At 37.4% G+C, this 27,904-nt stretch overlaps 1 protein-coding gene across 5 annotated transcripts; it reads right to left on the bottom strand.

The window, feature by feature from the left end:
* Positions 1-3,927: 3,927 nt before the first annotated feature.
* Positions 3,928-26,216, bottom strand: MAPK9 (mitogen-activated protein kinase 9). 5 transcript variants are annotated; one of them, XM_035338337.1, is made up of 12 exons: positions 26,066-26,216; positions 21,919-22,093; positions 17,419-17,548; positions 16,647-16,705; positions 15,818-15,956; positions 14,479-14,644; positions 13,468-13,539; positions 8,961-9,143; positions 8,117-8,241; positions 7,564-7,627; positions 6,586-6,657; positions 3,928-5,867 (listed from the first exon to the last, which is right to left on the bottom strand). In XM_035338337.1, the coding sequence occupies exons 2-12, from the start codon at positions 22,038-22,040 to the stop codon at positions 5,725-5,727; spliced, it is 1,275 nt and encodes a 424-aa protein (XP_035194228.1). In that variant the 5' UTR covers positions 22,041-22,093; positions 26,066-26,216; the 3' UTR covers positions 3,928-5,724. The 5 variants fall into 5 exon arrangements, with proteins under 5 accessions (XP_035194228.1, XP_035194229.1, XP_035194230.1 ...); XM_035338338.1 differs by lacking the exon at positions 13,468-13,539 and adding an exon at positions 13,162-13,233 and having other exon boundaries at positions 3,928-5,795; positions 26,066-26,214; XM_035338339.1 differs by lacking the exon at positions 13,468-13,539 and adding an exon at positions 13,162-13,233 and having other exon boundaries at positions 3,928-5,872; positions 26,066-26,213.
* Between the last annotated feature and the right edge of the window lie 1,688 nt (positions 26,217-27,904).

Raw genomic sequence — 27,904 nt, 5'->3', positions numbered from 1 at the left:
CGCACCGTGTGTTAAATTTCAGCCATAAAAAAAATCTCAAAGTTCACATCTCCCAAAGAAGGTTTGTTTAAAGGAAAATGCTGATCAAATCTATCAGACCAAAAGACTGCAACCAAATTTGAATACATCTGATTTTTTCTCATTCCTTTTAACACCATATACTGGTTGTATTCAGAAGAATCCTAAAGTGCTTCAAACCCAGCAATTAATAAAGTTGATTTCTGTTGTGCAAAACTGCAAGCACCTTTTCAAAAAATAAGCAGCAACATCAAGGAATAAGAACTTAAATATTTAAATGTATTTTCTTTTTAAAAAATTCTTGGACCAAAATAATTTGTCATATTTTCATTAACAAATTGCAGAAGACTATTTTATTATTTTAATTTTATACTGGACTTGTTATACATATATTTCTTTGAAATAGCGGACCCAGGTAAATTTATATCAACAACACAAGGCTATAGGATTGAAATCCAACAAATAAAATTTTAGCTACAAAAATAGTCATTTAATAAAACACAAACAGAAGTGACGATCTTCTCTTCACCTTCCTCCAACACTAATATGAGAAAAGATGGCTTACTTAAAACATTAGTTTAGCTCCAGACGTTTTAGCATGCAGTGGGCAAAAAAATAAAACTGATTTGATAAGTTGTGTAATAAGCTTTTAGAACATCACTAATTACTCATGTAATAGACAATCTAAGATATATGGAAAACAATGAGGCAGAATACTTTTTTTTTTTTTTTTTGTCATACTTCATGTTGAAAAAAAATCAAAGACACTGTGGAAAAGCAAAGAAGTTACTAGATTCACTTATAGGAACTTAAGTCCAAATTCTGCATCTGGGTGCAGGTGTCCCTGGATCAAAACCAGTTTTGAGCAGGAATTACACAATACACATCCCAGGAAAGAATTTGGTTCCCAGTATACAGTATCACTAAGTTTAGCATCAAGCCCTGATAGAATCCATATGACATATGTAGAATATACAGACAAAGGCTGGTCAGCATTTACCCCTCACCACACTAAGTACTTCCATATCAAGACTCACAATTCAAATGAAACGCTCCACACAAACTGTATTGCTGCAAGACTGAACCTGTGTTCAAAAACAGCATTATGCTCAGTAAAGATTTGTCTGCACTTCAGCATCTGAACTTCCAGTGCACACTGAACGGGAGGATTGCACTTTTGCCAAAAAAGGCTCATTCACCCAGTTCTTGGAGACTCAGTGTCTAAGTTTTTTGAATGTCTGAAACCTACTTTGTTTGTAAAATTATAATTTTAAGCCAAATACAATCTAAAAAGGAACCGATTCAGCATTATGATTTAGAAGTTGAGGTCTTTCCTTCAGGAAAGAAAAATAAAACATATGGAATTACTTCCCCCGCACACACTTAGTTTTGAATAAACATATGTGCACTCTGTTAGGACTTTAAAGGACAAAAAATAATAGTCCTCTAGTCCCTAACAGTCTTAACAACCAACCAGTTAATTCTGAGTTAAGGTTCAGTTTAATTTTCATTATTTTGATGAGGAAATGCAAACCCTTACCAGAAAGGAGATAAAGCTTCACAGGCTGTTTGCAAACACTAGTTTCCAGTCAGACTTGCTTGTATAGTAAAATCTGTGCAGACAAAACCTTAATTTTGACATTCATTACTCGTGGTTTTTTCATTTTCCATTAAATAAAATGAAGCTTGTCATATCACACTGTTTCCTCAAGGCACACTTACAGGCTGCTTATCCAGATTTCAAAAAGCCAGGTTTCTCTAAGGGTGGTGTTTTTTCGTTTGGTTGGGTTTCTTTTGATTGGATTTTGTTTTTTTGAGGAAAAACAATATGAGCACAGAACATTTTAAAACATACTCCATTTCTGCAATGCCATTCAGCTACTCAGTGTTCATATATCTAACAATGTTTCTGGTAAATAATCTGATTGATAGCCATATATCCCTCTTTTTTGTTGTTTTTCAGGTGAGCAGTTAAGATTACAGATTGCATCTATGTTGACTGCCACTTCTTTTTAGTCATGTTTTATAAATCATTTATGCATACTGCAGTAGTGTTAACACAGTCTCTCATACAGAAAAGTAACATTCATGTTCACAAAACTGAGCAGGTTTCTAATATATACGTATACACACTCACATATTTTTAGTCTTTAAATACATATAAATATTTATAAAAGCCAAAGTGCAAAAAAATGGTCAACTGTATCACTTTACATACATGATTTTAGTATTAGGAATAAAAGTGATTATATTGCACACCAAACTTTCTCAACTTTTAAACCCCTGTCAAGATACATGTGCATTTTACTTTCCATCAATGATGAGGTTCTCACAGCATCGACAACCATTTCACAGATGCGGCACTGAACTTAATCTGCAGTCAGGAATATAATACGTATAAAGTCTGCATGCAGTGCATTTATAGCCTATATGTGCACACTGAAACAGCATGGGACCTTTAGCATGCATCTATTCTGCATGCGTTTTGCAATCTGCTTATCTGCCTTCTCTGAGAACTGGACGTTTATTCAGGTTATTAGCAGTTTGTTTTTAAGTTACGCTGGAATCAAAATCCACAGTATTCACACTTTTCATTTCATGCATGTTTTGAAGGCAGTAACATTTTGGTAGAATTTTGAAGCTTCAAAGTATGACATAGCAAGAAGCCATTAAAGACATGCGGTATGAAATGGCTTTTCCTACAAACAATAAGATTTACAAGGAAGCTCAATCTCAGGGCTTATTTTGTTCAAAGATTACATATTTGATATAACCGGATATACTAGAAGGTCAGGTAACAGTTCAAATCCTGGGGATAGGGCAGTTCTGTGTTTAAAAAACACACACAACATTAAAAGACTGTTTGAATCACAGAGCAATTTGGGTTGGGAGAGACCTGGAGGCCATCTGGTCCAACCAGCCCAGCACTGAGCAGCCCAAGTCCAATATGAAAAACTCAACTCTGAGAATATCTAAAAGACACGAAAAGTATTTGTTGCATTAAATCTTCTGAAGCCATAAATGTTAAAATGATAAATGTAGAGTACAGTGCAACTTCACTTGAAAAAGCTAAAAATAAATCTTGAAAAATGAAATCCAGTAGACGACTTCCATAGTGAATCAAGAATATAAAAACATTCAGTGATAATTAAAAACAGGTCTAGGGTAAAGCAGAAAAAGATATAGCCAATTACCATGCAGGTGAATTCAACAAATTTGCTTTGCAGTTGTTTTAGCAGCAGATTTAAAACTGCTGGAAACCTTAGTCCCTCATGTCCATATAAAGAAAAAAGCTTTTTCATAAAGCGTAACATGAAATATATAAACTGCTGTATTCTGCTACTTTCAGAGACTTAAGAAAAAGTCTTCTAAAAAAGTAGGCAGAAATTTTGCATGGCCAATCTGAGATTGTGGGATACTATTTTTAAAGAGAATGCTAATGCTATTGTCAGAAAAGCCACCTCTTTAAAAAGCACTATCTAACACCACTATGTAACTGATAACTTTTGGATATATTACTATGGACAATCAACAAAGCATAGTTAGCTTTTGCAATCAGACCATTATTTTTTTTTGTTTGTTTCACTCCATAGTGGCTGCATCTTTTGATAGGCTAAAAAGGAAGGGGGGGGAGGATTACAAGTAGTCCAAAATCACTAATGTTACTTTTGAAAAGGTGTCTTTAATAATTTTAACTGGCACAAGTAACAAGGATTAAGAAGGAAAAAAGGAAAAAAAAAAAAAGAATAGCAACCTGTACTGTATTGCTATATGGTAAAAGGTATTTTAGATTTATTTTTTTCCAGTAACAAAAACACAATAAAAATGTACCATCAGTATCCAAAGAAACTAAGGTATCCATAGGTTTGAAACAAAACAACAACAACAAAAGCCCTCAATATCCTACAATTCAATAAAACTGATTTTTTTTTTTTTTTAATAAAAAGTTCGTAATTCCAGATGAAAATTCTGAAGTTAACATCTTAAGTCCTTCATTGAATTTTCCTTTTCTGGGACAGTAAATATTTTTGCTACACCAAATTAAAGTAGTTAAAAACACATGGATACAATTTAACAAAAGCAATTTTGGCGTAAAGTTACTACTTTTCAAACCCTAAGGTCAGAAGCAAGGGACACTTGTCTTTTACAAGAATGTACTAGACATGTCAGTAATGCAGTGGCTAGCTGCACAAGTATGTTATGTAAGTGCTCTTTTTAAATTCAAGTCAGCAGTATCTGAATCAACAGCTAAATACAATGCCTTTAGGAAAGTGGTGTTTTACCTCATCTTGGACATCTATTACTATTATAGTTATATAGTTTAATCATACACACATGCACACATAAGATCCTTTAGCAAAATTTCACACACCTGTGCACTCTAAATTGAATGTGCACAAATTCACAAGTGTGTAGCATCTGGTAATTTAAGCCCTAGTCTACTGCAAACATTTTCTAAGAATTCAACGTACTGTGCAGGCAGTGTTTGTATTACACAATTCTGAAAACTGCATTGACAAGCCTGCATTGAAACAGCAAATAAGCTCCTCTCCTCTGACACTGTATTTAGAAAATATATACGTATTAAATATATTAATTTTTCCTCTCCAGTAGGAAATGGAGAGGTTTTCCTAATTTGGGAATAGAGCTAAATTTAATTAAGTAAATACTTAAACTTAATTGTCAAATGACTTAAAGCTACCACATTTTTTTCCTTAATTACTCTCTAGATAGATGGACCCATTAAAAAATGGAAAACATTTATGCAGCTCTTTTTCAGGCCACTTAGGCTGCAAGTCTCTCCAATTCACCTTTTACCAGAGTTTGCACTGAATGAAAAGCACAGATGTAATTTCCTTTTCTGTTTGTTTTTGTGAAAGGACCAGTATTGCAAGACAGAATGTACGGAACAATTTAGCACTCTCCCCTCTTTTAACAGGCACAACTTCACAGAGAAGTCACTCATCCTTAAGATTGAACTAAGCCACTGTATCTTCCATCCACTTCAGTTTAAATAACTGAAAAGAACGTCTGAGACATACTCATTGGTGAAATATGAAGGGATGGCTACATTCTTTAAACTTCACCATTTTCTCTTCTACAAGAAGATAGACAGAATTATTAGGAAGTGAAGCTAGAAAGGGCTCAATAAAAAGTGCTATATGTAAAAATAACTGCCCTTTAAATATAGACTGAGTGTTCAATATGTGAGTTAACACTTACACACAACACTCCAGTAGTTAAATAAAGCAAACTGCCATAGTCACACGTTCAAACAAACTTCATAAGACACTATACATTCAAAAAACCTACTAATGAGCAACACTGTACTAAAATGTAAACAACCATTGATGTCACAAAAGCCTGCCAATTGGTACTGAAGATTCATGAACCCATTTAAGAGAAGTTATTGGTTAAAAGTCTATTATAACTGCTCACCTGAAATAGGCTGAAACAAAAGAAAAGCCTATTATAGTGTCTAAATTTATTTTTTTTTGTTGTTCCTTAGACATTGATTTACTTTAAGTTCTACAACATTAAGCAGGCAGTTTCATAACAACTGAGTAAAAATAAAAACAGGCATTACTTTAGTAGAACATGCAGAACATGGAGTTTTTCTAGTTTTGTTCCATTAACTTACAAGCAATTCAGGCCCAATGGAAGCGAGAGTTCTTTTTCCAAAGTTAAGTCTGCAATCCTGGCTGATCATCGGCATCCTTCAAGGGGTCCTGTCAAGGCATCGAGGCTGCTGTCTGTATCTGAAGCCAATGTTTGCTCTGTTGACATGGATGAAATGTCATTGATAGATGATGACTGGGAAGGACTGGTGTTGCTATTCACTGCTGCATCTGTGCTAAGTAAACCAAACATAATAAAATCTGAGGCAAGACAATATTTCAAGTACAAATAACCCCACTTCTAGGCTATGAGCATCACTTTCCCTAGCAAAATCCTTAGAAAATAAGAAATGAATAAACAGTAGAAAAGCAAGCACTAAGTTTCCTAACATGCAAAACCTGAAGTGAGTATCTAGAGAAGTCATCATTATTTTTCTCCTTCTCTAGGAAACATCTCTACAAATATCAAGAAATCTAGGTATAGTTAATAAAAATCCAATTACTAAACCAAGAAACAGCAACAAACGACAAGGCTTCAATTGTGGACAAATACTTTTACTATTAGCTGTTTTAAAGTAAAGAGCTCTAAAGATGTTTAACCCTGCATGAAACGTATGCATTCACACAGATACAAAGAATAACTGCTCAGCATAAAAGGTACCTGTGCAACAGTTGATGTAACATGGCATCAATTATTTCTTTTGATGCCTAAGACTTGTGTGGAGAAGCCAGTTCAGTGTGTTGAGCACCCCGGACTTACACTTTCCTACAGCTTATTTCATAAAAATGAAATACTACTGCACGAGTCTCCAAAGGCCGATCAGAATCCTTGTCTTTAATAACAGAATTTTTGCCTACCTGGAGTAAGTAGGATTTTTTCACTCCTCTAGTCCACCGGATCAGCCCTACGCAGCATAGTTATAGAAGAGCTACTGAAACAATGACTAACCTGAGGGCTGATCTTTTACCACACCATTCTTGCTCCTTTCTTCCCAATCCATTACTTCTTTGTATATTAACTCTTATGAGAGGAAGGTGGGAGGAATGAGAGAAGAGAGCGAAAAAACTCCGTAAGATCAGAGGATTTATATACAATTTATAAATGCGTAAAGGTACAATTAAATAGTTATGGGTCAGTCTAAGTACAACTGTAAGGGCCTTTTATTTTTTTTAAAGGCCTGTTAACATAATTAGAGAATCCTACATATTTTCTTTATGTGTCACAGAAAGACACTAAGCATGTGCCAAAATCAACATTTTACAAATGGAATAGCTAAGTCATCCTACCTCAAAATATTACATAGATACACACTACAATTAATTGCAAATAAATGCATAAATAAATCAAATTTGTATTTAAAATATCATGCAGATAAACACCCATGGAAATTTCAGTTTGACAACAACAACTGTCTGTTCTTGAAAAACATGACGTGTTCTTGGTATCCCATCAGGTACACCAAGCTACACCTTCACTTAACATAGTGTGCATATCCACAGACATAATGAAACCAGGAGTAACAACATTTAAATAGATTAAGACCCCTCTAATTTTGAGTAATAACCAAATGAATTCCATTTGATTTGTTTCTCTTTCAGAGCATTTTCTATCAAGAAAAAACAATCATTGGGACTACGAACACTTAACAACAAAATATTCAAGGGAAAGGAAGAAGAAAATGAAAATGACAATTTGGTGAATAGACTTTAGATTGTTACATGTATGTGTACATAACATACATGCATATATATTAATTCCAAAAATAGTACATTTTTCCCTTGATTTATTCTCTTATTAGCATAAGTACTGCTGCATATTTTGCATAGTGGTTCCATTTACACAATCCAACACGCATGTACTGTAAGCTGTCATTAATAACCTAACTTATTACAGTAAATTTCGTTGGTCATGCTCATTTTTTTTTACCTTTCCATTCTTCAATTGCATGTTCTCTTTCTTCCAATTGTGCATCATAGATTTGGGGTGGAGGCTACAAAGAAAAGAAAGTCTGTAATTTACCTATTACATATGGCCAGCACAATCAATTAATCAATTATAGCAAGAAAACTAAAAAATGTCTTAGCCATTTGTTACCTTTCTCTTTGGCAGTCTATCCCCTATATCTCAAAGTTACGTTCATTTTATATCTCCAGAATTTAAGTCCTACGTCCCACTGAAATACTGTTTAAAAGCATCAATTAGAAATTAAACTTTTCATAAGGCTTGATGGGGCCTCTGAGAAAGCCCACTATCCAAAATGCACTACCTTGCCACCATGTAGGCAACTCTTTCCATAAAGGGAACTGTTATATCAATTTGACTTCAGGTGGTTCCTCAGGTGGTTCGGTGATCTGAATGCTTTACATGCAACTTTCACTAGTTAAAATATGAGTTCAAAGCATGTTCTTGACTCAAACTAAAGATATTCTTTAAAATTATTAAACTGTTATCTTAAAATTTATTTTCAATGCAAACTTACAGCTTCTGCTTCAGCTGGGTCATACCAGACAGTAATATAAGGATGACGTAAGGCTTCATCTACAGAAATTCTCTTGTCTGGATCTACTACAAGCATTTTTGATAATAAATCTCTAGCTTGGCTGGCTAGAAAGTAGAAAATAAAAAAACACAGATAAAAGAGCTGTAGATTTTTAACACATGACAAAATTCGTACTGGGAACAGAAAACACAAACAGATTTCTTAATCATCTAAGCTTTTCAACAAGTTCCATTTGTTGGTGACATGAGAATACTTAATTTTTAATCCTTTGGGGTTAAATAGGTCTTACTGAGCACTGCCCTTTTTTTATTATATATTTTTTTTTAGTACTAAAGCTCCACATTTTGCTAAATACACAGAAACATTAACCTGCAGAACAGGCAGGTCTGAGAGCCTCAGAACAGGCTCAGCGATGCAAGCTTTCCTATACTGGTAGAGATTTCTTTCAAAATGAGGTCACAATCCTCTAGTGTAAATGTTATTTTACTGTAATCCAAAGCATAAACCCTGCATCTGACATCAACCAAACTCAATTTTGAGCAGTCATGTTGATGCATGGGTCACAGTTTTTGTCCTTAACTACTGAACTTTAAATACATTTGTAAATGCACAGTAAGTTGCTATTCATTCTCGCAGCGTCACTGTATTGACATTTTTTTTTTTATGAATGATCATTCTAATACAATAAAATACACAAGTTATTTTACATAAAAACTTATGTCTGCCCATAGACTAAGCTAATAGTTTTTTTTATTATTATTATTACATACGTTGCAGACATTTTAAATTAAAATCTTGAAAAGGAGAAAAAAGTTTGTCTTACTTTTTAACTTGTCACGATCAGATTCTGATGGAAATATCCAGTCTGGGAAGAGCTCTTCAAATTTAATACCAGGATATTTTGGCCTGTTTTCTACGTAATTCCTCACTGTAGGCTGTAGTTTCTTCATGAAGTCCGCTGACGGCGTTCCTAATTGTTCAATAACTTTATTCCACTGATCAATATCTGCACCATATCTTTAGGAAAATCAGCTGAAGAATTTGAAGTCTGCACTACACAGAAATATCACTTACAGAAATCTGAAAAGTTGAAAACTTGAACAAATTACAAAAAAAAAAACTTAATTCTAAGATCAGTAACATTCTGAACTGCCATGCAAAAAGCTACACTGACAAAAATCTAAAATTTAGGGCTTTGTAAGACAGACTAGAAGTGCTTCACGATGTATTATTATTAATTATCTTTTGCTAATTAATAGCTATTGGCCAGTTTTGAAAACAGTAAAGTCAAAAAGAAGCGTCACTTGGTAATTAAACCCATAACAAAACAACCACAGGGACAGAAAGGAAAAGCTGCTGTTGAATCTTCCAAAGTACACAATATTATCACATGGAAGATTTTTGAAAATAAGGAAATATATGTTTTTTAAACAGCCCAAAGCACAAATACATCACATTCTTCAAAGTACGGAATTTTGTGCCTATGTCGTGAGGAAATTAGGCTTTATGTTGTGGGAGTTTCTTTGGTTTTGTTCATTTGGTTGCTTTTTATTTTCAACTTCGGAAGATTTAAAGGGTTCTAAAAAGTGAATCCAGATTTCTGTATGTTTTTATCTAATTAAATCAAAAGAACCTCCTAATCAAAGACTGAACGCAGATTATAATATATTTCTTAGGAACTGGATTTACATTACTACCAATTGAAAACGTGCCTCAAATTACTTCTGGACTGCCCCTTCTTTCATCTAAAGGTATTTTCCCTAGACTTGGTGAAACATGTTACAGATACACTGGAACCTGCTCTGAGCAAGTGTAGTGAGGACAACAAAGCTCTTTCACACTGAGAAAACATACTGTGTTAATTCTGTACAAGTATTTAAATGACATAGCTATCAGCAGTAGCAGTACAGTTGGTTTTCTCAGACCTACACTTTACATTTTTCGAATCAAAAGAATGTGCAATTCCAGCAGAGTCTAACCATCGACCCTTATATATATATTCATAATCTATCATTTCAACCTATCCATCCTCATACATATTTTCTAATAAAATATATTTTCTGCACTTAGAATTAAAGTATTTATAAACACTGAAGCGCTTTCATTTCAGTTAGTGCACCAGAAATACAACTAGAAATATATGCATAGTCACTGCTTCATGCTAAAACTTCAGATGCAAAGATTGAAAATTATATTTGCTTACTGAATACATTCCAATGGAAAAACAATATTAAAATAAAAATTCAAGTCCATATTGACTCTCATGCTAAAACAAAGCACGTACAAGGCAAGTTTAGACATACACCAGGAAATTTTGTTTTGAGTTGGAAAACTAATTTCTGCAGTAACTCCACCAATCCAGCTTCAAGAGGTTTTTTTTTGTTTTGTTTTGTGCTTTTTTTTCTGAGTAACAGTAGTCTGGTTAGCCAGCTAATCAAATTAAAGTCCGCTCTATTGTGGTTTCAGGGTGAGGGGATGGACAATGATGACTAAATATCCTACTTCAGTAATAAAAACCTGGAAAAAAATGGAAAAAAAAAATCCCCAACATAGAGTTGGATGTTAAATAAGTTATGCCCATTGTTAGAAACCCATCAGGAAGAAAACCTTAATTTCACTGTAAAGCATGCAGAGCATCCTATGAATAACCCTGCAATCTACAGACAGAAGTCCCTCATCAAGTAAGTGACCTCAAGGACAATAGTAACCCAGTCCATACCAAGTATGCCTTCCTACTTTGTCTGTCTAGAAGAAGAGAAGTTGGAAACAGAGTGCTTATTACAATTATAATAAAGCACAATTTTCTGCTAAGAAATCATGACTATGACCTCATGCTTTTTCCATTAGTCAGTTTCTTTCACCACCTGGATAGCAAGAGCATTAAAAACATTCCCTGGTGCTGCTGTGCTTTCCATTATTTCATCTTCGGTATCTACATTGCAGAGTTTTTCTACATTTTTCATCTCCAGTGCAATAGCAACTGCCAGCCACTCGGGCCAGTTTATTCTCCACAGCACCCATCAGGTGCAGGCTCAACCCATCCATCGCTCTGACAAGGTGGAGCATCTCAGCCCAACCATGGCACTGCTGCAATTCCCTGAGAAACCCCTGTCGGGATACAAACTACTGGATCTAAAAGCAGGTTCTCCTAAAGATAGTCAAGGTACATCATAAGGCAAGGTACTAAAACTGGCCCTGCTCTAAATACCCAAATACTATGACATCTCAAAACTTAAGTCAAAAACGTTTTATAAAAGGGAAAATTTCACGGCCATGCACACTAGCATCCCCCATAAACCACAAAGTCAAAACAGCCTTGCAGCTGCAGCTAAACCAAAATGACAATCTGAAACTTTTCCAGACTGATAACTGCTTAAGTCAACAACATGAATAGTTGTCAGTATTTCACATTAAAGGGAACCGAAAGTCTTACCAGAAGAAAAAATACTCTTAAGTTCAGCTATGCATTCTGGTAAGGTAGAAGGGGAGACTCCTTGAAATATAGACTGGTGGAGCTTTCAGAGAACCACAGATGATAATTCGCATATTCAGAAATATGGACAAAATTTCCTTCACTTATCATGAATGAATCAAAATAGCCCATGCTGACATGCAGGTGAAAGACATATAACATACATGAAGAATTGTGTTAGGTTGGTCTGAAGGCTTTGAAAGGTAAAATAATAAATATAGAAAGAAAGAAAGGTGGAAACAGACTTATTTAACAATTAATCGTTTATGCCACTAAATAATGCATGATCAACTGTTGAAGATTAGTGTCATGAAAATTAGTATTCAAATTTAAACTCCCCCTCTATAAGGTACAGAGGTATCTATAAAAAGATTATGTGAACGTGTATTTGATATTCAAAGTGGTAGACCCAACATTTACTTGCTGACAAGAAAAAAATACTATACCTTCTTCAAAATGTTGGACCTGAAGTAGCTAGGGCTTCTTACCTTAAGAAGGTAACCTACAGCCACACATGGCAATTGTGGTTTAACTACATTTGCTGCTTTCTATGTATTTACTGATAAACTTGGAACTTCTAGTCCTACAATGCTACTACTTTACAAGACTATTCTTTATAAAGGAAAAGAGAATTGGTTTCACTTTTTTTTTTTTTAATTGGAAATTGATAACAAGTCAAGTGCTTTCAATTTTGTTTCTAGGGAAATACTTCGAAATGCATCAAATTCTTCAAAGAACATGCATTCGATTACATGAACATTTTTGTTCACTTAACACAGCGTAATGGCTTGTCTCTGATCCACTGTTACTGAGATTTCCAACTAAGGCATATACAAAAATATATGGGTGTAATGCAGAAAAATTTCCTGTAATTCCTATCATACAAGAAAGCACAATTATGTGAAGACAAATTTGGATCAAAAATACTGGAGAGGGAGATGGAGGAATCTTAAGAAACGGTAAGCCTGAAATAAAGTTTTCATAAAATGAAAACAAAAATTCCAAAAGAAAAAGAATTGTTCCTTTTGTATTAAATAATAGTTTTTTAAAAGATCTCATGCAGTGTGCTTGCAATTAGCACTTGCTGGACAGCAGTGTCCTAACGAGCAAGAAAAAAAATCTGACTGAAACTCAAAAACTTGTACATTAAAAAAAGTTCACTGTTCAACAGAATAGGAAGCAAAAATGCATGCATAGTAAGAAGTAAATTTGTAGGCGTTTGCTTATAACAGTTAACTACAAAGAACAATAGTAAGAAAATATACTTACTGGTGTTTATTTTTTAATCTAACAGTATCCTTTTAAAGCTAGAAAAGCTGAAGCTCTTAATGTAAATCCTATAGATTCAATCAATACAAATTATAGTAAATAGTCTGCTACAAAAACAAAATGGGAAGGCTTAACAATTTGGCTAATGACACTAATTTCATATATTACAGTAGATCTATTAAAACATTATGGAAAACACTGTTTATGCTTTTATACTTATACAGATCAAAATGTGTTTCTGTTGGAAGTGGAATGGGATTCAAGGATGACTAGGGAAGGATACGATCAGTGCCTTGGAAAATCACACAACCTTTCACCAATTCTCCCATGATGCACCCAACTGACCAGATATCAACTGAAAGTAAAAATGAGATGATCAAATTATGAAGTCTCATGGACAAAAGTGAGGAAAAAAACAAAAACATCTAGCATCTACAATAAAACACAACAATGTGGAAAAACAAGCTGTTAACATGAATTTTCAATCATTTCAACACCAACTAACTTAACTACTGTTAAATTGCCTTTTTAGCATTTTGTAAAATATAATCAGTGTTTACATTTCTGAAACAACCATCAAGAAGGATACAATCTCTTCCTGGGAACAGGACCTTATGGAGGACCATTTCTGCCATAATGCACCCAACAGACCAGATATCCACTATCATATGTTAGGTGCAACAAGGACAAAAGATTAAAGAGTTTTTTTTAAATATGATGATTATTCATTTGTAACTTCACACTGCACATTTATAGTCCTGCAATTATTTTCTTGTCCTATCCAGAACTGCCTCTATTAATGTTCTCATCCACATGAGCATTTGCTGTAGTACAAGCTGCCACACGCATCAATGTAAACTCCTAGGTGGCTCAGCAAGGTCCTGTGAGTCCCTTTTAGGCAGCCGAAGTTACAGAAAGCACAATATCCCCAAGCCCCACTGACAAAGCAAAAAGTTGTACTAAGATAAAAGACCAGAGGAGGCAGCATATTACTTCACAACTAGTAAAAATCAGCAAGTAAAACACTAATCCACAAGTTTGTTGGCTGGATGTTTAAGGTATTAAAAACAGTTCAACTATAGTATAACACCCAGCCTTTTTAAGTGCTTTGCAGATTCAAGGGAATATAAGACATGGTTTATCCTAGGAATCTGAAATAGATTTAAATAATCACAGACATAAAAGGGGCAGCCTGTAAAAAGAAGATACTTCACAATAAAAATCACACTGATAAAAGGGTTTATAATTTATACAATGATCATTATTTTAAAGTATCATCCAGCATAAATGTCTTTTTTTTTTTTAGGTAAAGAAAATGACACCAGGACAACACATGAGAAGATAAAACAACAGCAGGGGAGCAGGAACAGCATACGTTAAATAGAGATAAGCATGCAGTAGAAAACCATTACCTTCTCCAAAATAACCAGTGTATATTTTGTTGTTATTTCCAGTAATGTCATTAGCACACTTCAAAAACAGACATGGCAGAGGAAAACCAGCTCTGCCCTGATCTTTTAAAGCTGTTATATTCTGAGACAGATATGCTTTAGACAAAAGAGTGTCAAAGAGATTTTAAAGTGTTGCTCCAGTAACTTACCATTTTCTTTATAGCCCATTCCAAGGATAACCTCTGGTGCTCTGTAATATCGTGTTACTACATATGGAGTCATCATAAAATTAGTACACGCCGTTCTTGCCAGTCCAAAATCAAGGATTTTGAGAGTACAATCTGATTTTACTACTATGTTGCTGGGTTTCAAATCCTAACAAGAAATTATTTCAGTTAAGGAAGGATCAACATACCGGGTAATACATTACTCCCCACCCCCCAAGTAAACATACACCACCAGTTCCCCTCACATTAGCAGCTTTACATTCATGCTCTGATATATCTGCTGGTTTATACACAAACCAGAGACAAGTGAAATATTGCACAGCTCAGTGCTCAAAAAAATCAGGGAAATACTGAATCAGAATCATCTGCAGACTTCTAATTTACACAGTTGTGCACTTACACGTAGTCAGTTACCTTACATTCTGTAATGCACAATGTGTACATTTACCTACTTCCTTTAGCACATCAGGTGGACCTATTTTGGGTATGAATAACAGTTGCATAGAAAAGGGGACTGTATTAATCTGTCAGGTGTCTGTAGAAGAACTGTCCCAACACAATGCATTAATAAGCATATTTGCTAATGACAGATAAGCCACCTGCATTATTTTGATTAGCAAATTTCACAGTTAAAATTATGATGTAGCGAAAATACAAAGCTATCCAGTGAGCAGGGAGAAAAATATTTAAAGATATCTGCCTCATGGGAAAAAGCATGATTGCACCCAAAGGAATATACAGCACAGGAAAAACTAAAGTACTTTCTTATTCACAGATTATCACAAGTCGCTGAATTACAGATGTACATTTAATTCTGCTCAAGTGGTTGACTTGGTTTCAGTCACATGAACTATGCTTTCAGGTACAAAATGTTCTTTTCTCAAGGGAGATGATGGGGACATGCAAATAGTTCAAGTGTGAACATTTTAGGAAGGCAACAAGTTTCTGCAGAATGGTACTGAACCAGCTAGCTTGGAGTTTCTAACCTTCCACTCAGACTGTTCTCTTGAAATAACAGAATAATTATTTACAGTTGCTGGCAGTGAAATTTGTTGTCATCTGATCTTGCTATAATGCAGGGTGGGCCATGTGAAGGATATCACATTTCAATATTCATCTATTAATAACAGAGGTGGGAGTCACACACATTATTTCAAAGTTCTATTTGGTCACAGACTCTTTTAAGTCATCTCTAGATATATTCCTTTGAGCTATTCCAGTTCTGTTCCTCTCCTAGACTGGATTCTCTTCAAAATCAAATCTCCAATTCCTAAGAACATCTGTGTTCATAGAGTATTGTTCATGATCTAATACTACCTACTCTGTGGATGATACCAGCTGAGTGAAGATGTTTGATACCACATAGCATCTGGTAAAGAAGATAGGACATTCTTTCATGATCCAATTCCATATGAATAACCTGGCACAAATTGGCATCCATCAGCTCCATAACCAAATATCTAAAGCATAAGAAAGAAAACATTACGAAACCCTGAGTCAAAAAGTTAAATTTAAAATGCATTTCTTATGCATTACCATAATTTCAGAATTATATTGTTACCTACTCAAATAGTCTATTAAAAGTGAACAAAGTAATCAATAGTCCATCACAAGAAATTAGAATTTAGCTAGTTTTAGAAATGGCAGTCAATAATAATTCTGAATTTTCTAAATTGATACAGCATGAAAAACTCAGATTGACTGAAATTGATGAAGAAATTGCAGATACTGAAATGTATCAGGACTCGATGCTTCCTTTCACAGTAATTACACTCCCCACACCCCCAAAAAATAATAAAAAAATACAATAATCATAAGTACTAATAAGGAATGATTAATTTTCAAATTAAAATATCATCTGCTTACCCACTCAAAGACACACATCCACTTTTACCCAAGCCCATTCACAAACCACAACACCATATTCACTGGAATGACCTACGCTTCCCTCTTACGTGTATAGTAAAACATCTTATTTTTTGCTTCCTTTCAGAAACATCCAGAAAGCCTAACTAAAGCCTAGATTTAGTCTTTCAGCTACCCTCTGCATTCAAAGCATAAAGTCTATAAGATAGCGGAAATACAGCTCTATGGCTTATACTACTATTTGTCAGGAAAATTAAAACAAAAAACAAAAATCTAGTACTTACACATCCTGAAACTCTTCTAGTGACTTCTGTGGTGTAAATACATTTAATAAACTAATTATCTATAAAACAAAAACATTAGAAGAAGTTTCAGCTTTAATTCAAGTAAAAACCCATTTATTGCAGAAATTATTATTCAAAATCGAAGGCACACTGGTAATATACACAATTTAAATATTATTTGTTTTCACAATTCACTTACACTGAAAAAAATGCTGTTTCAAAACCAGTTCAGAGTTGCATGTATGCTGAAGGAACTAAGACAGCAGAAATGTTTTTCTTTTTCAAGTTACACGACACCTATCTCCCTCCCCAGTGCCTGAACAGCACCCTTTTTTAAGCTCCATCACTGCGCCCTCCAAACCTACCAGTTAAATACTGTATTTAATACAAATCTTGCCTAAACTCAGAAAAATATGATGACAGTGCAGTTACAAGAGCCAAACCATCTGCCAAACAGGCTTCGTTCACTTAACAGGACTTAGAAGAGCAAACACACTACAGCAATGTCATCTTTACAAAGTCTACACTGAAGATAAATAGACAACAGCATTGCAACAAAAACCTCCTGCTCTTGGCACTTCATCCTCTTAACAACCAAACAGCTCACCCAAGAGCTCAACCACACACAGTGTAAATTGTATTACCCACACCAAAACTTTCCAGTTTCACCATTTTTTCTGGTATTTTGGTTATCAATAACAAGAAAGCAAATCCTGAGCTTTTTAGACAAATTACACTAAGATGTGAGAGGAAAATAAAAAGCCAAACTTACATTTTTGTGGTTGACACATTTTAAAAGAACAAGCTCTCTGTAAGCTCTTTTTGCATGGGTTTGATTCTGAAAAGGACGACTCAGCTTCTTTACAGCAACATTTATTCCAAGGACTGTATCAAACGCAGCACTAGAAGTTTTCAAAGACAAACAACTTAAGCTGAGGTCTGTTTTGGGGAGAGGTGGGGGAAAAGGACAGATAGGAGCAAGGAAATAAAATGAGATTTGAAAAAATTATTACCAACTAAGCAGCTTCATCTAATTTACATTTACAAATGTACATTTCTTAAAAACAGAATTAGTTTAAAAAAAAGCACTAACACTCTTACGGGAAGTCTTCTATGCCCCCCCATAGGATAGAATCTGCTGACTCAATAGATGGAAAAATATGTTAAGCTTATTTTAAATAAATTAGTATTTCAGTTGCCTAATCTGTATACTTTGGCATTTTTTGGGACAGCACTGCTGACAGCCATTTAACATTTGCAATAGGAATTTTCCTAAAGGACAGTCACAGCACCTGATCTGTTCCACAGGTGTCAATGCACTCCTGCATGTGAATAAATTACAATTCATAGCAATTTTAATGCTCAGCAGAAAATTACACTTAGCATCTGGTTTCGCACAAAATAAAAATCAAGAGAATGGTGAAATATGGAAAGCTCCCAGATCCCAGGGAGCGATACAACGGTTTAAAAAATGAAAATGGCCATTCATCTGGTATTATTTTTCAGTTGTCCTTGTTCATTCCCTCTGCAATTTGAGATAGAGATGCAAACTTGCTTTAACAGCTGTAATAATCTAAGGCTAAATTATCTGTATATCCAGAACAACTCTGAAGTCTGAATATCCTCATTATTAACACAGAGACTATTTGGCAAATTATCTGCAAATGCATACCATAAATGACACAGGTGTTCCAGTCTTCTACCTCTGTAGTTTTAAATAAGGATTTCCATATTACTTCCATTTAATATTTCTTTGATAGGGTAGGAAAGAAACATACATTTTCCCAGAACATTTCTTTGTGAATTCCTTCCCTGTCTCATCAAGAGATGTACAACACCGGGCTTAAAAGGACCATCCTATTACAGTACTCTTACAAAAGAACAGCTCATCTGTGATAGAAATACTCAAATCACATGAAGTTTACCAACTTCAAGCCACTATTTTCCCTACTGGAAAAAGCAATACCACCACAAAGCAGGGTTTGCCTACAAGACGATGTTTTCTTGTCCCAGATTTGAATCAATGCACCACTTTCATTAAAGGCTTGCTAGCATTTATTTCAACATGGTTCTGTGACGTGTGATCACTCTCAAATTTAAAGCCTTTATGTCTATGTGAAACAAAACACAAAATGGGAGGCCAGGCAATTGCACTTTTTTTTTTCCTCCCAAATATGAAGCACTGATGCTTCAATATTATTCACTTCACCTAGAAGTCATAATACGTAAAAAGTTTCACATGTATTAATGACTAAAGGCGCCTGGGAATTAGTACAAAGCTAATAATCAACAGGATCCATACAAATAGCTAGGTCACTGCAGCAGAGGGGCATATGAGCAATTTCAGGCAACGTATCCCTTCGCAATCTGACAAATCAGGTATGTGTAAAGACTCAGCCTCAGCACATAGTAAAAAAGTCACCTGTACCTTTCATTTTGCTTATTTATCTACGTGGAAGTCACTGACACTGCATCTCAAAAAAGAATCTGCAGCTGCATCTGCTACCTTCACAATCCAAAATTAAAAACAGACTGATAGGAGAAAAAAACAGTAAAAAACTTATGAGCATGAAGTAATTTACCAGTAAAAAGACGGAATATAACATCTTTTACCACCAACAGCATACTTCTAAATATCACAATTTTACATAAACACAAAAATCATGGTGAATTGTACTAAGGTCTTCCCTGCACTTGTAATAGATTTGCATCTTGAGCAAATGTTTAATATTAGGAGTAACGATGTCACATACGTGATGAAATCATAAACCAAACATTATAACCTAGCAGCAAGAAATTAGAGTTCAGATCTGTAGGCAAAGGACTTTCTCTTTGAACTGCAATATGCTACTACCATGGATTCCTGCTCTGCCAGTTCCACTTCACTAACTTCCGTACCGTCTAAATACAAGTTTGCATGCAGCAACAAACATCTCCCCACAATTTCTTCAAGTGCAACTGTAAATAAAGTTATCAACAGACCAAGCTCAAACGAGTCTACGAGTAAGATCGTGGTTTTGCTGCACTGAAGGACAAAAGAAATTTGTTAGGACAGAAAAATCAGATTTACTAGAAAAACATAGGAAATTAAGGGCAAGACAGGAAACAAATGATGACAGGAAGTCAAAGAAAATTTTCAAGTAATTTTGTACAAGTGGTTACTCAGTAGCAAGCAGATTGTAAGGTTTCAAATATGTAAATACTTCAGGAGAAAAGTGTGAAAAGTCACATATAAAAGCGAACTTTGTACAGAAATACCCTCTACATAACAATCAAGTTCCCTTTTCATTTATCTAGAGGTCTCATTTTGTATTTCCTTTATCATTGTTGTTGGTTATTTAACTGCTTAGATTTTTCTTAATATAAGATGTAGAAAAATAAGCAGCAACAATACCAATGAAGTTTCCTATTAATATTTGGAAGAAAAACAACAGCAAAATTCAGATCTTTTACTGCTGAAGTAATACACTTGGTTTTAAAAACTCCTCACCAAAAAAAAATACTACACACAAAATCCCAGAAATATTTTTGTAATGTTTGCGTTAAGCAGAAGGATATATATATATATTTTTTTTTTAAAAAAAAGGAAAATATTGCACGTGTGTATCACACGAATGACAGTGATATTTTCCCAGCCAAAAATGACAGCACAGAACTCATCCTACGGTGAGATTTCTACACTATATACCCGTGTATTTTGCATATTTCCTTTGTGTGTTTTAAGGACTTTTATGGAGAAATTAAGATTTTGCACCTTCTTCAACTTGGACACAGTTTTGAGATGTCTCACATGAAGATGAGAATTTATGCAATGTTTTACCCTGTTGTTCCAAAATATCAAGTATTCTCAAAACACGTCAATAAATCAAATCATCCCTTCCTCCACCCAAGATGTTGACCTTAGCGCAACCCCAACTTTGTTTTGCAGCAGACGCCTAGATTAAGTCATATAGTTCATGCACTACTTCCAATGAAAGGAGAATCAATTACAACCACCCTAAATTCTTGCATGAATACATAAATACACCTAATGTTATCCTGGTTCTATATGTATATTCTTTATATCCTATACTAACACCAAACACTAATAAGAAAATCTAGCATGCCTACCCGTTCATCACTCACCCCACTAAAGAAGAATGAAGTAAGGTGGTTGCATCTTGCTTATTTTTCATCTATTAGCAGGGCAATATGAACATCAAAGTCATTTTATTTTTAAATAAAGCTATGTTCGTGCAAAAATGCATTTTCCTACGTATATACAACTTTTTAAAAAGATTTTGAAAAGGCTAAAAAGACACGGGCAGGTGCAGCATAAGGAGTTGCTCACAATATGAGTCATCACACTTATTCTGCAGAATTTACAGACAAACAAAAACCGCAGGCTGGATTTAAAGCACGAACAACCCACCATACTGTTCTGATCAAGTCTAATATTAGAGTTCCTACGCATATCTGCTTACTCCCTTGTGTACGGAATTGTAAAACCGCATCGATAAACATTTCTGTTGTTACCAAGTTAAGTTTTGCCCAACAAAATAAGGGCTGGCAGTAAGCGGTGCAGAATGGATTGCTGCAGTCTAAAAAACATTTGAAAATGTTTACCTTTAGCTGGCCCAGAGGTGTGGTGCCATACAAGAGACTAAGGTTCAGGATCAGACTAACGACTCTCTCGTCCTGGGCCAGTGGAGGCTGGACACAGAGCTGAGGTGACACACCAAGGAAGAGACGGCCAGCCCAACCCCTCACACAGCATCCCTTCCTGGTTAATCCATGGAGTGACAATGACACTGACTTGCCTCGTCCTGCCAGTTAATGGCAAGGCACTGCATTGATGGCTCCTAGAAATGGACAGGAGTGATCGGGAATAAAAGGGGGGGAAGAAAGGGGGCCATGATGAAGAAACGAGTAAAACCCAGAATCTCTCACCATCTCATTGTCATTCCTTGCACTGTAATATCATAACTACATGGGGAACGTGAGAACTAGAAACAAAAATAAAGTGGTTAATGAGAAGGAAATTTGTTGACCCTCTTAATTTATGCAGTTATATAAATATTACTTTTCCTCTAAAGCCAAAAAAAAAAAACTAGTTTTGTACATGAACTACTGCGGGCAGGTATTTTAGTATCTATTTAGTCCATCATAACCCTGTAGCAAGAGACAGAGAAATCAGCAACATTTGACATCCTGGCACCTCTATCAGAAATACATTCAAATTTTCTTACATACTTAGAGCTTTTTATGTTTTAATAAATTATTTATTACTCACCAAACAATGCCCTGTGCCCCTGATCCTATGGGCTTCAATTGCTGATAACGTTTTAGTACAGTGAACGTTGAATCTGCAACTTGAACACTGTAAAACTGACTATCACATTTACTGTCACTCATGGTGTAGTGTCATGTAGTTTTCTCTCTCAAGGACCTGGTACAGGTTTCAAGATCTTGAAGAAAAAAAAGAAAACACACGTTCAATCTCTGACTAATTCAAGGCAAACAAGTTGGAAAATACATTTTAATACAAATAACTTTTTCAGTAGCATACCCTTTAATAAGCATTCTTTCAACTTCACTTATTACTACTGCTAATGAAAAATTCCTGCAGACAACAAATAATTATAACCTTCACAGCTGTAAGCAAACGCATGGTTCTATTCCAATCCTGAACACAAAAAGCAGCCAAGTAAACAACTTAATCCAACACCTCTTTCTCCACAACGTGAAGGATACTCCGTAGCTCAGAGCTACAGCTATCTCAACCCACTCTATCTTCCTCTTACCTTAAATACACACTGACATCCCACAATATTTGTTAGCGTGCTTAAAGCCCTACAAGAATCAAAGAGTTCCCTTTAACAAAGGGAAAAGCAAACTGTATGCAAAAAGAAATACCATCCAGGCAGTGACACTCTGCAGCTGGCCTGTCCCAAGCAGTTCTAATCGGCCTCCCGCTCAAAGCTGCAACTGGACTTTTACAGACACAGACTCAAGTCCAGAGGGCAGTACGGAGCAAGACCTGGGAGGAAAAAATGTCACATTAACTGGGTTAGTTACCCAGAAAAAGAGGAGAGGAGGAAACGCACGAGAGACTGAAGAAAGGAGGAATGGAATAATGTATTCTCCACGGACACAATAAATGTGATGATTAGCAATGAGCTATAAAGAGGTTGATTAGACCTTTTAAAAGAGGGGAGAGGAAGAGAAAACGACAAAACAAAAGCCACTTTGTAAAAACAGGAGCAGTGAAGCACTCTAGAAGATTCCCTAAGGAAGTGACGGACTCTTCCTCAGTGGAGGTTTCTGTGCCACATTAACATCTGTCAGAAATGAATTAGACGTACGTAATTACATCTAAGAGCAAGGTTAGGCACTCTTTAGCTCTAAAGCACTACAGTAATGACTGTAGACCTCCCGTCTTCCCAGGCATCCATCCCTCCTCCAAACCTTACAAGACCTCAATTACCTCGGTGATTACTGTAGAGGTCCCTAAGAAATTCCCCAATTTTTAATTTCACATTCAACATGATAGATCATGTCATTATAGCCCAGACTAAATTGCATAGTCAAGTGTTCCTTGAAACAGGAAATGAAAGCCGATCACCTTCCCTCTCAGCAGCTGCCCTAACCACCAGGCTGTACAACGTCCTTGATAGCTACAGAAAAAGCAGTTGTTCTCTCTCTCTTCACTGGCCTACAGAATATTTGTGAGCCAACACAAAGCAGAAAAGCCCCAAGAGCAACCCAGAACCCCCCCAGAAGGGCACACAGCCACACAAAAGGCTTTCAGTCGTTCAAGAATTAGCATCTGGACATCTCCCTTCCTTGGCGCAAGCAGGAAGGAGCAGCATCTTCTCCATGGCCAGGACGAGCAGATGAACACCAGGAGACGTGCAAGGAAAACAGGCAGAAGAGCTGCAAAACCTAACAGAGACTGGGGTTAATCCGATAATGGCTAGTCTTAAGGCACCCTCAAGAAATATCTAGAGTCCCATTTAGCTTCTAGCATCCCGGAATCTAAGTAGCATTTTTAAAAAGTAGGTACTCAACTTGGTCATCGCTGGCAGCAATTTAGGCAGTAAATTTACCTGATACATCCTCTTAGAAGTTTAAGGAAAAAAAGCAAGGGAGAAAGGATCAGCAAAAGGAAAACGTAAGCCACCAGTTTTCTGCCTCTGCCACAGCAGGGAACAGAAATACATCTCCTACACAGGGGCAGTCAGGTGTGGTTCCACCATGAGTTCACACTTAGATAAGACCAAATCCCTGCCTTAAGAGGTGCTCTCAACCTTTCCTGCTACACCCTAGGAACAAACCCACTCTTCCTTTCAGCCTTTTTTATTACTCCAACCCGATACACTCTGCAGCACTGAATTTCTTGATTAACGGTCCCTGAGCAGCCCTGATATTTTCAGTAAGTTTCCAATGTTTCAAGAAAGACAACTGGAAAGTGAAGACCCTACCTCTGCAAAAGACTCAGAGGAGGGGAAAAGGAGTACAGAATGTGATTAAGCTGGAAATCAAGTTAAAGACTTTTTAGTTATGTGAGAACCATGCTATACCTCTTCAGAAGATAACAAAGATCATCACTTCTCTGTAGCAGTGATAAAGAAGCAGAGGGAGAAGGAAGTTATCCCGAAATCGAGAACCCTCACTTTAACAAATCTTGTCCGCACAAAGCCATCTTTTGGAAACAATCTAAAGACCAAGTTGAGCTCTTTAGACAAGACCTGATGCAGATCCCATGCACTGCAACAGACAACCTTCATGTATTCTGACATCCTTTGGAATTCAGTGTGCTGAGTGCCCAGCCTCTCCATAATACATGGAGAAAAGCAGCAGGCAGAGCCCTAGTTTGCACCTGGGCTGCAAGCTGCTTGGAAGCATCATAAGTTACTTCAGACACACACAGGAACGTAAAACTAGGTGGTGCAGGATTGTAGGCATTCACAGGACTTATGGCTTAGAGTCTGTTTTTGGGGGGGGGGGGGGGGGGGGGGTCAGGCCCCTTGAATAAGAACAGATTTCCCACTGCTCAAAGGGCAAGTGTATCTGACAAGTGAGTTTCACAATCCTGAGCTGTTACTCTCCTACCTGAAACAATTCAATGCACCACTCCACCTAGCAGCGTACAAACATAGTCCATGCTTGTGATATACAAGAATCTCATTTCCATTTTGGAAATGTATGTTTTCGTTTATGGTTCCCTAGCTACAGCTGCACCAAACAGGACCAGCGCCAAATGCCAAAGTCATTCATTCTGTGAATGATGGTCAGCAAACGTACTTCTACATATTGATAATGGTGTGTCACCAAATCACAAAGTTTCAAGATATCTTTTTATTTTAGAGCATGCACAAGATGCATAAATCGGGTGTGGGTTTTTGTGCTTGTTTTAGTAGCTTGCTCGTAGCGTTGGAGAAACTTAAGAAGGACAAAGTTGATTTTACTGTGTGCGGTGAGTTCAGAAACACAGAAATGGTTTTCAACCTGTAACTCAAGAAAGATGAAATAAAAATAGGAAAACAACAAAACCACCCAACCTACCCCCAGTAGGCTTATGAGTTATCATACAGAATTCCAGTAGGAGATATTCAGTGGTTGAAAGTGACTGCACTAAGATTTGTATGTATATACACAGCCTGTATTAAACAGTCACCTCTTACAAGTCATTTATTAAAATGGCAACTTATTATTAACCAGATCCATCCTCTGGATATTTTCCAAGTCAAAAGCTTCTGAAACAAACAGGTTTTAACAGCTGAGAACACATTCCCCATGTTATTTTGGATACAGAGGTGTTATGACAATGAAGCATACGAGTATCAAGAAATTGAACTTGGTTTTTAAATTTCAAGCCAAATCGCACTGCAGACGGAAAGAATATAGAATGGACACGCTACCTATATAAGAGAAGATTCTCTGTGCTGTTTCTAAATCTCCCCTATTTGCTTATTACCTTTGCAAATTAACCAACAGTGCTTGGTTTTCAATCGTTACAGCAAGACGTATCAACAGGTGCACGTCCCAGACACAAAACCCCGCTGCGTTACCTCCCGTGCCGCTCCTGGCAGCCCTGTGGCAGCCCGGCACCGCAGGTGAGCGCAGCACAGCGGCACCTCGGCCGCTCACAGCGGATTCTGAGGCACCCCTGGGGCTCTCCCAGCAGCAGCAGCCCAGCACCCCAATCCACCCCAGCCACCCACCCACCCTGGGGCGAGCCGGCGGCAGGAGGCTGAGCCGGGAGGCGGGCAGCACCAGAGGAGGGGCGCCGGGGAGAGCTCCTCGCCTGCCCACCTCCCCGGGGCCCTGCCCCGGCCGGGGCCCGCGCCCTCGCCCCGCTGAGGGGCCGGGGCTCCGCTAACCACGGGGCTCGGCTCGCTCCGGCCCCGCCGCCGTCCTCACGGCCCTTCCCTCACCGTCTCGTCCCTCAGCGGGCTCCAGCGAGACGGGCCGCGGCGGCAGCCACCGCCGCCACCACCACCACCGCAGCCACCTCCTCCTCCGCGGCCGCCGCCTCCGCCTCGCAGGGCCGCCCCAGCCACAATGGCCTCCCGCTGCTCCGCGCAGGCCGCGCCAGGCTTGCGCGCGCTGACAGACGCCGCCTCGGGCCAATCGCAGCCCTCCGCCGGCGAGTATCAGCCAATTAAACCCCGGGGGCGGGACCTCGCCGTGCTCTCCCTCAGAGGGCGGGGAAGGCCCGCAGCGGGGACGGGGAGGCTGCGGCCAATCGCGACGCGGCGCCCGCCCTCCGCCGTGATGTCATGGTAGCACGTCAGGCTCTCACGCTACTCGTGACGTCGCCGCCCCGCCGCGGACAGCAGGGAGGGAAGGGGGGGGGGGCGGGCGTGCTGCGATGACGTCACGCGCCGGCATCACGTCACTGCCCGGCCCCGGCCTGCCTCAGACCTGTCCTGCGGACGTCAACCCCTTAATTAAAATAAATACAGCCGCCCCTTAAGTAAATAGATAAATAAAGACCTTAACTGAAAATAAATAAGTGGAGGAAGAGCTGTCAGGTCACTGGCTTCTATGCTCCTGGATACTTTTAGAAACACACACTTTTTTTTTTTTATTAGTCGATTTAATGTATTTTATGGAGCAGGTGACGCCAGCCTCCTTCCGTAGCTCTGCTTTGTAACGCAAAGAGGGCACTACAGGGGCCGTGGGGTCAGTACCACCCTGTGGCAGCTACACAGCCCTCACACAGCCACCGCAGGTTGGCAGCATGGTTTTGTCCCACCTTACCTGGGCTCTTTCACACGATTATAAAAAGTGTGCAGGAGCTGTTCTGTTATGAGCTAGTGTAACGCTTTCCAGCTATTAACCTGCATAAACACACAAACGGCACTGGCCATAACATGAACAGGCTTGCTTCTGAAGAAAAAGATAATTTCACTAATCAAAGATGTAATAAAAAGGCAGGCATAAAAGATTTCAATTTCAGACTGTTCCAAAATATACAAACATGTGAAGCTCTCTCATAATTTGATACCCACCTTATTTCTTTAAGGTTTATAATGCTTCCTAGTACTAGTTCACAACTAAAAATACAAGCCATTGCGAAATAACATATATAAAGATCTGAAATAATTAATAAGGCCTTTCATATAAGTGTTTCTTTTTCTGGATTAGTCATAGCTTGAATTTGTAAATAGTATTCTCTTATTTACCAGCATTGGGTTTTGCTTGTTTGTTTTTATTTGTTTGTATTCCTGTGACTGTAGATTAGATACTATATTAAATGCAAGTTTATGGCAATTTTTTTCTTGGCCTAGGAGGCAACATTATCTCAGCAAACAACACATGTAAAAATACAGACAGCTTCCCTTTCTAACTACAGATTTCTTCCCACGTTCATCTACCTCAAAAGAAGGTAAAATACAATGGCTTAATCTATTCTGATTCTCTGCTCATGTAAGGAAATGAATCCAACTCACTGTGTGCATCAATCAATAGGTGGTGTGAGATACAGTGTGAGCTAGAGACCGTGCTGCTGTACTGCTACAGGACTTGCCAAACACCGACGAGCAGTCACCAAGTGGAGTGCTCCTGTACTCACGTGCTTTGTAAAGATGGGGCAAGCTACCTAAACCTGATGGAGTCTTTTGAAATGCAGCTGCTGGAGAAAGAAAAGTGTGTCCACCTTTTGCATGAGTACCTGTGGCTAACATAAGACCTGCGTCACACAGAAAGGAAGAGATGAAAGAACTCTGATACCAGGACTCGGACGAGACTGGAGGAAAATATCTTTCCTG

The sequence above is a fragment of the Oxyura jamaicensis genome, chromosome 13 (genome assembly GCF_011077185.1).
Source record: "Oxyura jamaicensis isolate SHBP4307 breed ruddy duck chromosome 13, BPBGC_Ojam_1.0, whole genome shotgun sequence".
Lineage (NCBI taxonomy): Eukaryota > Metazoa > Chordata > Aves > Anseriformes > Anatidae > Oxyura > Oxyura jamaicensis.
Note: the sequence above shows the minus strand (reverse complement) of the source record. Positions and strands in the feature narration are given on the sequence as shown.

Excerpts from the sequence above, each read along its gene's own strand:
- MAPK9 (XM_035338337.1), bottom strand. The coding sequence starts at position 22,040 with ATGAGTGACAGTAAATGTGATAGTCAGTTTTACAGTGTTCAAGTTGCA. Across the intron at positions 16,706-17,418 it reads AATGTGTCAACCACAAAAAT|ATAATTAGTTTATTAAATGT; the intron begins GTAAGTTTGGCT and ends TTTGTTTTATAG. Across the intron at positions 15,957-16,646 it reads CTAGAAGAGTTTCAGGATGT|ATATTTGGTTATGGAGCTGA; the intron begins GTAAGTACTAGA and ends CTTATGCTTTAG.